The sequence below is a fragment of the Pempheris klunzingeri genome, chromosome 4, assembly GCF_042242105.1.
Source record: "Pempheris klunzingeri isolate RE-2024b chromosome 4, fPemKlu1.hap1, whole genome shotgun sequence".
NCBI lineage: Eukaryota > Metazoa > Chordata > Actinopteri > Acropomatiformes > Pempheridae > Pempheris > Pempheris klunzingeri.
Window position 1 is genome coordinate 23,945,496 of NC_092015.1, and position 11,782 is coordinate 23,957,277.

Here is an 11,782-nt window from a genome sequence, read left to right on the forward strand (position 1 = left end):
TGGTGGTGGATTTTAAATTCTGGGTCAAAAAATTAATGGAAGCTTGGCTTGGTTAAAAATTGTAGATTTGTGTAGGATGTCTTGTGCTGCACAAGGGACAATTATAGTGACAATTCTTGCTGATCAATCAATGTTCAAAAGTGCTTTCACTCCACATTTTTGTTTTGGCACAGCTCGCTTTGAACTTTGACTGAGGTAGCAGGTATTATCCACAGTTTTTGCCAATTGAAAACTAAAAAAGAACGGCTCCTAATGAATCAAGTCAAGCCAAGGCACCACTGCATCAGCAGCTGAGTACCATACAGTGGACATGAGGCATATTATCATATGCCTCATCCACAAGTTAAATAAAGTAATGATCCTTGTCACTTCCAAGCTTGTTCAGAAAATATTTATTTCATGTAATATACACTGTACAAAGACACTAAAGCATGTGAGATACATTGAGATCTCATCCATCACAATCATATTTTATGGACCATTTCCTCTCTGATGTCTCTTATGAAGTTGCAACATGATTTATTTTAAACCATATAGATAACACATTGATTTTCTTCATATCAACAGCCTTTAAAGGAAAAATACTCCAAATACAAACACATATTTTCTGCACCATTCACACTTCCTAATGTGCTAACTTTCTTCGCTAAATCTAGACATTTAATATTGTACAATAGAATGTTATACATTAATTTCATCTTTGCATAATGATTAAGGCAATTATTTTTCAAAATGAAAGGCATTAATATACTAATCAATGAACAGTCATTCTACTGGGCCATATGTCATTTCATGTGGGTCAGTATAACGTTAGATAGTTCATATGTCATTGTCTCATAAAGTTTCTAATGAATAGCCTTAGCAGCTTAGTATTGACAGTGGAATTACAACCATTGATGGTTTGCTGTAATTTTCAACTCCTGTTGATAGTCTACAGTGTAATCCTTCAACTCAAACATCAGTGGAAGAAATCATTGATCAGCGACATGAATGCCCTTTTATAGAGATGGCAGAAGAGTCATTGCATTGTGTCCCTTCCTTATTGGTACTTTCAACACTTTCAATATACCTGCCATATCTACTGTGTCCATGGTCAGTTTACAGGGATTGTGCTGATGCAAAAGTGGAAAATATTAATTTCAGTTTGATAACGGATAATAACATCTGCATTGTTTAACTATTTTTTTAATCAAATTGCTACAAATCACCTATACTTTACATTTCTGTGGGACATTTTCCAAAGAACACTATTGGGTTTTAATTTGTGATTTTGTCAGTCGGTTGGTCCATCGGGAGTCTTGACTCATTTCCATGACATTTTGTCTGAAATTCATGCTCCCACAAAGATCAATCCCGCAAATTTTTATGATTTTCTGACTTCTCCTCTAACTCCACAAGGAGGTCAACTTTTCACTTTTTCAATTTTTTCAATTTAGTTTTGCAGGTAAGGTTTTTATTGTGCACATCAACCTTTACTTTTTCTATTTTTACTTCTTTTATTTAACCTTTCACCTCTCTCTCTCTGTTACATCACAAGTCCCAAGTGCAGAGCCCATGCATATGTAATGTGATGACTGTGTGTATGACAGAAGTCCAGCAGGGCTCAGCCTGTAAGTCCAGACAGTGGACATCGGGATTCAGCCATTGTCAGCCATGGAGCATGGTAGCATGCTGAGCATTGGGGTTACTAGGATAGCTTTAGACTCAGTGTTGTCTTGTCTTTCAGGCAGCTACTGGGTTTTATTTGTTTTAGTATGCTAAATGAGCATGTAACACCACAAAGTTAGCACCTTAACTTTGACTACAATAAAATGAGACATAATGACACTGAAGTGAAATGAATTGGACGCAGTGGCTGGCTGGAAGGCAGAAAACAACAAAACAAAGTAAAACACTATGGTATTGTATATGGTGTCATGGTCCTTTAAATCCAAAGTGGGGGTGGCCAGCAGTGAAGGAAATGTGGAACAACCGTCCATTAGCTATACCTGGTTATCCTTTAGAGGGTGGGTGTGGTCTGGATTCATTCCCAGCATCGAGTGAGAGGCAGGGGGGCAAACATAGACAAGGAGAGGACATGCTAACACCATACAGAAAAGCCTCAGCTGGCCAGTCAGGTTAAGATCCAGAACCTTCTTGTCTAACCACTGCACCTCCATGCTACCCAGAGGAGCCTTGAAGTGTGACATGGCACATACTTATGGGTAAGAATTTTAGAAAATGTAAAAGTATATCACTACCTATAACCCATAAACTAAACTTAAACTGCAATTTCCGTTCATCATTACTTCTATCATAACTCATCCTATTCTTTATTATTCTGCCACATCACCTGTTAACCAATGGGCAGAATGTGGTACATCTGAATTTGTAGTTCAGAATTTGAAATTGGACACAATTTTAGTTTTAGTTGGATTTAATTCATATTCTTATCCTGTATGTGAAGTTTGGAAAATTAATTGTTTGTGCAACTGAATTGATTAAAATAAATTTCAGTGAATTCAGGGGAGAGTCATGTTGAAACTGTGATGGCAGAATGTATTTCAAATTCATTCTTAATTGTCAAAGAAAGCTTTTTAGATAGTGAATGAGGGAATGAGAACAACATGCAAACTGTCTCTGTTCAATCATAGGTAGCTCCCTGTTTGCTTTTTGAAAACCTCTATATGTAAAATGTTTATCATACGATCTTCCAAATTATTGTCAACAAAGTCAGAAATGTTCAAATACACAAGGAGCTTTAAGATGAAGTACAGCTATCTTTTATTTTTTGACAGGGAAAAGCTGACAGACACACTGTCAAACATTAGCATTTATTATCAAATCAGAGCACCATTATCAATCATTTGGATGGGTTCTTACAGTTTTTGCAGAAAACAGCTTCCTGTTGTTGCCAAATGTGTTAGTCAAAACAATAAGCTGAAAGGCGGTTATAAAAAAGTCCCTAGAGTCTATGGCAATTCTTTGTAGGTTCAACACTATAAATGCCTAGTTCCCATCACAGATAGTCATCTGATTCAGTATTAATTAAATATTGATTGGTGAAACTGAATTGGAATTGAATTTGAAATTGACTGTGCCAACACAGAGTAACAAAATATTTTGAAATATTGCTTTGTTATATTCAAACCATTAACAAAACCTTGAAATGCAAATTAATTTTGATTAATAGCCAACTATGGTTTATTACAACTTGGGTTTTATTTTCCAAACTGTGGCCTTCAGTTCTATCAAGTATGATGAAAATATTCTCCGCATAGTGAATGCTGAGATCTCCAAATGTAGGGACATTGCTGAAATAAGGTCAAACACTGAAAAAAAACATAAAAGACCAGTTGTAAACAAATCAACATTTAAGCTAAATTAGCTGCCACGTCATTTAAAGGTAAAACCAAAAATTAGTACACCCATGCTGTTGCTAATATATCCTCATTAAACAATAAAACTGTCAGTGTAATCAACTCAGTAAGTACAGTTAGTCAAAGCTGAGACAATAAGTGCTGTAGGTCAGTGCTGAGGCAGAAAGTGGGTATGTAACTGTGATAGACATTCAATAATAATTATTGTAATGTTCAAATAAATTTTCTAACCGGGAGGTTTGTTTCCAACCTGTCTGCTCTGAATGCTCATGTTTCTTGCCCCACTGCATGCAATTTTCGTGATGTAGGCGTGTTCAAAGATTTCAGCTATTAAATCAGTGAATATGTATCTAGGGCGAAAAAAGAAAAATAGAACCCAACTTGTAATAAACTGTATTTGTCCCTACTCAATTCCCAGAGTGTACCCCTGCTGACCCAGCATACTAACAAAAACAATTGGATATATTCATTGGTGGGAAGCCAGTAAGGCATAATAAACTTGTTGTTGCACTAGGAACTCCAAACGATTAAGGGAGAAGTTGAGGCAGTACCAATATCAGATATACATTTTAATTTAAAATGTTTAAAATAAACTCAGATTTACCAAATTAAATCAAGAACCTCCTGCCAAAAATATCTGTTCCATTGTTGCCCTCCCTGGTTATCCCTCAGAACTCCCCCTGCCCCTATGAGACCTCCCTTTTAGTATCCTTATTCTATCCTGTCATTGCCATCACCATTGATTTGCACTACACAATCCTTGTTCAGAGGCTCCCTTGAGTGGGCTGTGTCAAACTGATGGGTGCTCACTATGTATCTCCCCCGAGCATCCAGCCCCAAGGCGGGGACAAAGCAACGGTCAAACTGGATTTCTTGGCGCAGGTAGGAGGTCCTCTTCTGGCAGGAGTCACCAGTTCCCTCCTGCAATGCTGACAGGAAGACCACCAACTCAAAGTGATTGGACATACCCTCACAAAGGGCAGGGTAGAGGGGGCTCCTGCGGTCCAGAGGGTGGTAAAAGGTGAGTGGGAAGATGAAGAAGGGACAGGGCTGCTGGCCTAGATGATCCAAGTGGAAGTCCAGAGAGGTCTGATACAGGACCTGACCCTCATGCTCCTCGTAGAGCACAGCACTCACCTTTACATCAACCAGAGGTCGCTGTAGTAGGTTGGTGGCTCGTAGCATGAGGCATGTCTGGCCTTGGTGTTGGCCCACCACCACCTGGGGGCTGAACTGGATGGCACCTGCTCGCTTCTGGGGACGTGCAATCTTGGCTACAAATGCACCTGAAGGTTAAGAGAATGACACTTTAATGTAATACTATAACACTGAGGAGATGTTTTGAAAAAAAATCTTTGTCTCATGCTGCTTTGCAGTAAATTGCAGCAAAACAAATCAGGTTCTGACAAAAGCAGCAGAGGTAAAACCCACAAAATGTTCAATAGGCAAATGAAAAATAATGTTAATATGACACTGAAGGCCATTTGCTTATAAAGTTCTGTTTTTAATTTATATTTGATTTTGAATTGTTATCTGCCCATCCAACAGGTCCACATGGGTTAATGTTGGGCAAGCTTCTGGATGCCACTTTGACCCCTGACGGGCCTATACAGAGGTATTGAACAGACAGGATGAATGTGCTAAACATCTCTGACTTTTGAAATGAGGATGGTCTGCATTGCCAATTAAAATAAAGTTCTGAAACTGACCAGGTGTAAAAATGGACAAAGCTTCAAGTGCTCCAGATTCCAGACATTCCTAATTCCATGACTGTTCATATACACTGTCAGATCCCATTTCTGCCCTCTGTATTGACAGCAACATAAGTGGTGCACTTGCAGAGAAACAGGAGTGGAATTGTAATCTGAATAAAGTACTAAACAACAGGTGAGGTAAATGTGAACATAGCTGGTCCTCTTGCAGCCACCTTTTCACTTATTTGGCAGTCAATATTGTGCTAACTGACTTTTGTTTTTTACATCAGGAGTAATTCGGGCTAAGTGACTTGCTAAAGGACACTTGGTATTTTGTGGTCAGGTCAAAAGGAGCCAGGAATCAAACCACCATCACTATGATAATGGCCAAACTGCTCCGCCACATGAGCTATGGCTGTACTCCCTGTTACTTTCTTTAGTTCAACTGGGCAGCTGCTCTAAAATGTACAATTTGCAACATGGTTAATGATGCATCCATATTTTGTTTACATTTAGGTTATAAAAACTGTGCATGCTTCGTATCTGTTCGATACCACAGTTATTAAGTATGCTTTACCAAATATTAAATTGCTGTTTATAAAAGTTTCTAAATTCTTCCTCATTTTCCTCTGAATTTTACAATCTCTCCATACTTTGGCTCGCTGACTCACATTAACCCCACTTGTAACCTGCCTTTTCTACATTCACAGCCCACAGGGAGTCTGTAGTAGTAAATGACTGCATGTGGTAGATGAAACACTTGAATACATTTTTAGAATGTTAAGTAAGCCAACTACAGTAAAGATTAATCTCAATTCATCCCATGCCTTCATGCACACTATGGAAAACATTTGATTCGGATGCTTTATTTGGACTGACTCTGTTAAATGTTTCAATCATATAAACACAAGAAACATAGTCACGAATGTAACATTACCTTTATCTCACAGTTATTACTCACTTGGCTCAGAGGTTGTGCTTTGTTGTTTAATAAGCGAACCCGTTAGTATAGTCAGTCTAGTAAACTAATTTGGGAGCTGCAGCTCCCTTATTCTTTGGCTCAGTGAATGTGTGTTTAATGCTGCTTCATACTCATAACTGAACTGTGACTCAAATTTTGACTGCACTTTCTCTGACATTTTTATGGCATTTTTATGCAACCAGCTTGCTAGGTTTAGCCTTGTGTAAGACTCCGGTTGTATGCAATGAGTGCACTTGCAGAATATACACAGGTAGGCAGCTACATAGGCAGACAGGCAGGTCAGTTTATTACAGTCCTGTGCCAGTCATGGACACTGAATTTTTCTTTTTTTTCAAACTATTTGATTGTTTGACTTTTGTCAAACTGTTTAATCTATTGATTGCTGTAAAGCTGTCATGAGTATTTCAACAAAAATAACAAAAATGTTTCTAAAATAAGTTGCATACGCTGCTGTAAAGGTGCAAGTATCTCATTTTAACAAATACTTTAAAAGTCCCCCACTAGTATTAAGTATTATCAGCATAATATATTCAAAATACCAAAAGGAAAAGCATTTGTTCTTCAGCAAAATGTCCCGTGTAACTGATATTATTTTGTGAGACATACTTAGATTAATGATACTAATGCGTCATGCAAATATAGTCAGTTAGACAGTTTTGCTCAGTGATTTCCTACCTAGGGGTCACCAGCTACGGTAAATCTTGGGGGTTGTGAGATGATTAATGGTAGAGAAAATCAGACACAACAAAGTTCTGATGTACACATCTTATCTTTTTGTGAAATATTAGATACTTTGACCTCTTTGAACCTTAGAGAGTTATTCAAATAAAAATGAGAGGTTTAGAAGGGAAACGTCTCACAAAAATTAAATGTGGCAATGAGCCCCAACACCCCCCAAACCAAAAAGCTTGGGAAAACTGGTATAATCTTAAAAATGTGTCACATTTTATAGTCTTTAGTCATATGTTTATAAAATGTAATATCTTAACCTGTAAAGTAGCCAGTAACTAAAGCTGAAGGAACATGCAGTACAGTAAAAAGCCTAATATTTCCCTCTGAAATGTAACAAAGTAGAAATACAAAGTACTAGAAACTGGATCTACTCAAGTAAAACAAAAGTACCTCAAAACTGTACTTACATATAAATATAGTACAGTACTCAAGTACAATAAATGCACTTAGTTTTCCACCGCTGTTCTGATGACAAAGTATGCATTATCAAATTATTTATCAGTTAACTACCACACTTTAAAAGCAGAGCCGTAGACTACGCAAAAGTTTTTCTAACACACTTTTATAGAACAAAATACAGAAAATAACAGTTTTGATACCACTTTTGTAATCACTGTGTCATCAACATCTTGGATTTGATCTGACCCTATAAATGCAATACCAAGGTTCACCCAGTAGATGTCACATTTTGTGTGCATCAAGCTCTGAAACAACTGCAATGTTCTCTTGGGCTCACTTTGTAACACAAGGAGAGGTTTTACATATTTATTTGTTGTGTTGGCCTTAGATCACGATATGATTAGTTGTTTCAGGGATAACTGTTTGGGATAAAGGTAAGGGAAGATTTAGTTGAGGTAAGCATCACAGTAGATGACTGGTTGGGATTTGGGCCAAGATTGATGGAAGGAGTTACACAAGTCAGTGAGGAAGCAGACTTTGACTTTAACACCCAAACTCTTGTGAATGTAAATGTAAATATTAATGTGTATTCCTAGAACATAACAAACCTCACTTTTTCATATGTTATATCCAGAAACAGGGTAACAATTTAATTAGCTTCAGTTTGGCTCCAGTTAGGCTCTCAATGTGTCCATTTAACTTGCAATTGAGACTGTGGAGGAAAATGCTGTTGGAGAACAGATGTAACGAAATGTATCGTTCATGCGTGCACTGTGTGTATGTTGTGAATCAGAAAGGGCCAAAATTTAAAACCCGGTCTAAGTCACGGGCCAAACGGGCTCAACATTTAGTGAAGACTCTAATAGTGACTCTTTTATTATAGTATATAATATAATATATAATATAATATATATTTTATCCAGAAATATGAATGTAAACAGCCAAACTTCAACAACTTTTCCTCAATAATATAAATAGAATTTTAAATATTTTTTTTCTTTTTTGTCCTATCCTGATGTTTTGTCTCATAGTGTCGTCTTATATTTATATTCTTTAATTATGGCCACATCAGCTCCACAAACAAGACACACAGGTTTACCTCCAATATCGACAAACAGGTAAAATTCTGTCCCCCACCTGCTTTGAAAGTCTCTGAAAGTCCACTTTTCGTTTAGCCATTTATTTTGGGGGGGCTAGCTTAATGGCGCGTTTCCACTAGTACCTATTCCGTACCTACGCCGAGTAGAGCTGAGTAGGTACTAGTGGAAACGCGCCATAAGTGTCGCTATAACAGCGCTGATCAATGCATTGATCAGCTGATCGGTGTGTCATTATACCTGCGGGAGGAGGGGCTGCTGCACGGGTCCTGACTAGCGCGGCAGCTGTTCAGTGCATTGTGGGATTTGTAGTATTAGAGGTGGGAGTGCTGTTTACCGACGGGCCATACTTGATGGTCACATGAAATTATCTCGTGGGCCGTATATAATTGTATCGCGGGCCGGATGTGGGCCTTGAGTTTGACATATGTGTTGTGAATGATAATAATGTTTTTGAACTGAACTGAACTGAACTGTGACCTCAGAGTTAATGACATTTGTGAAGAGGAGGCTTTAGGAATAGGAGAGATGTACCTGTGATGAATGCTTCCAGCATGAGCCCCAGCAGCATCTGCACAGCCAGCAGTGCTATTGCACTGGGACAGTCTCCACTGGGGAACATGGTGCCATAGCCAATGGTCAGCTGTGTCTCCAGGGAGAAAGAAAAGGCAGCAGTGAAGCTGGTAATGTGCTTCACACAAACCACATGCCCCTGTGGAGGGGCATCATGATCCTGCACAGCTAGGTCTCCGTTGAGGTGGGCCAGCAAGTACCACAGGCAGGCAAATAGCAGCCAGTGGACCAGGAAGGAGGTGCAGAAGGCCAACAAAACCCACCTCCAGCGCAGACCCACCAACTGTCCCCACAGGTCCTGCAGGGCCAGCAGCCAGGCTCTGCCCAAGGCCCCACGCCATGACCCTGACGGGCACAGTGGTGGACGAAGGGCACAGTGTCCATCTTTGGTAACAAGTCGCTGGCGGGGTGGAGAGGACAAGAGAGGCGAAGAGGAAGCCTTGCCAGCCAGAACGCTACTGTTCGATTTGGTCGTCATGGTTGCAGATGGATCTCAAGCAGGGCAAGTCAAGGTGTCGATGATCCTAAAAAGAAATGATAACAGACACCCAGGGACATTTCTTAACACTGTCTTAACAACACACAAATTGTCAGTTGGTATCAAAATCAAGTTCATGTTTGTGTGTCCAGTACAGAGATACTGCAAACCTAGAATCAGTTGGCAATTTGAGGGGGGATGAGGGGGTACCACCCAACTTGTTACCAAAAATTACCAAAATTCATCTGCCTTGTTAGGGATTGTTCAGATATTGTGTTTTCTGCATACACACATTTATAATTTTCAATAGAGATGTGCAATAAGTTACAAAACTGACCAGCAAAAACTGGCATTTTTGGGGGGTTGAAAAATCTCAACTTTTTCAAATGCAGCAAACGCACTACAGATCATGTCACAAGAATTAACCAATCAGTTCGACAGGACTCGTTTCACCCAAGGATGTCACAACATCTGCTTGAAAGGTCATCTAAACTGAAGATGGAAGAGTGGCTGATTATATTCTTCTTTTTTATTTATTATTCAGGGATACCTGGAACTGTATGACCTATCAAGTTCTTACTATTTTGACACCCACAAAAGTATCAATGCCAGGAGATATATGTGCTCAGAACTTGGGATAACTGGTGAGCATGATCCATACATCCATTTTCTCCCGTTTATCTGGGGTTAGGTCGCAGTGGCAGCAGGCTAAGCAGGGCACTCCAGACGTCCTTCTCCTGAGCAATGCTTTCCAGGTCCTCCTGGGGGATCCCGAGTTGTTCCCAGGCCAGATGAGATATATAATCCCTCCAGCGAGTTCTGGGTCTGCCGTGGGGACTCTTCCCAGTTAGCGCCCAGAAGACCTACAAAGGGAGCCGCCTCAGTGCATGATGGAGTTCATGGTCTGAAGAAGCCAGTAGGACCACATCATCTGCAAAAAGCAGAGATGCAATTCTGAAGTTCCCAAACCAGACACCTCCTCACCTTGGCTGCACCTTGAGATCCTGTCCTTGAATATCACAGAACTGATGACAAGGGACAGCTTTGGCAGAGTCCAACACCCACTGAGAACCTGTTCGTTTTTGGGTCGAGAATGCAGACACAGTTCTCACTTTGGTTGACAGGGACCACAGGGCTTGTAATACCCTATACTCCCGCAGTTACCCCGAGAGGATTCTCCATGGGAAACACTTATGAGCCTTTTCCAAGTCCACAAATCACATGTAGCCGAGATGGGCAAACTCCATGACCCTTCCAACAACCAACAAAGGTAAAAAGCTGCTCCACTATTTACAACCAGGATTTGGAATCCGCACAGCTTCTCCTGAATCTTCCTGGAGTAAACTTTCTTGGGGAGGCCATTTTTCAAAGTTGTGACCATCTCCCGGATGAACATGATGATATTCTGTTTATATGTTACTAGTTGTAATAGTAAATGGTTAAGATAGCTAGCTAATTTAATCTGTTCTAATTTTTCTTTAACAATTCTCTTGCTAGGCTAAATATTTCTAGTGTCTGGTTATGGTTGGCAGATGACACAGTAGAGTAATTTCCCAAGCACCTTGGATAAAAGGTGGAGTTTTCCGCACATTTTTTAGACACAACGTCTGACCAGCCCAATACTGTGATATGTATTGATATAGTACCATGGAAAGTACGGGACTTGGAATCATGGTGCTGAAGTAGCAGACAGATTTGTAATTATGTCTTTTTCGCTCACTCCAACCCTTCTGTCAGTTTTGTCTTCGATCTATAATATTCCGTAAACTATACACTTAAAATAGTAAATTTTATACTATGTTGTAGTCTATACACTATAAAATAGTGTAACCTTCATGATTGTAGAATTCTGCTTGTAGTCTTCTTGTCTGTTATAGAGAGGGGAAGGGGATGGGGTGCTAACTTTGGACCATTCCCCCATTAAAAAATTAACAAATCACCTACTGCCTAGCCTTGCACAAAGTCTGAAAGTAGGAGGGAAACAGTTTGCCTTGCAATGTCAAATGAGAAACTTTACCAACAAAAGCAAAACTGTGTGATTTATATATTCTGTCTTGTTAGCAAGTTAGCTCAGAGTTAGGGAACTCAGAGCTCAAACCTGGCAATGAAGACAGAACTTTTTAGATGAAGTGAGTTATAACTTTAGTCAGCTGTTGTTAGTCAGGAAATAGGCTCCCGTGTTACCTGCTAAAACTGGAATGACTTGATTTTACATTTCTGCCACTACCTGTGTAAATAAACTGTCTAACTTTTGTCTGTATTCTGTCAGGCTCCAGAGAATACAGCCCTCTAACTTTGGTGATCCCCTGACTTTTCCTATGGCTCCACATTTGTGGTTTAAGTGAAACATCTAGACAACTATCAAATGGATTGTTAAGAAATTTCTTACAGCCATGCATGTTCCTCTTACATTGAATTGTTATATCTTTGGTGATCTTCTGACTTTTATAATTGCTATTTGTTCAATA

The 11,782-nt window shown here is 39.4% G+C and overlaps 1 protein-coding gene across 1 annotated transcript; it reads right to left on the reverse strand.

The window, feature by feature from the left end:
- Positions 1-4,070: 4,070 nt before the first annotated feature.
- kcnj13 (potassium inwardly rectifying channel subfamily J member 13) lies at positions 4,071-9,314 on the reverse strand. The gene is made up of 2 exons (XM_070829831.1): positions 8,798-9,314; positions 4,071-4,645 (listed from the first exon to the last, which is right to left on the reverse strand). The coding sequence occupies exons 1-2, from the start codon at positions 9,312-9,314 to the stop codon at positions 4,071-4,073; spliced, it is 1,092 nt and encodes a 363-aa protein (XP_070685932.1).
- Positions 9,315-11,782: the final 2,468 nt, after the last annotated feature.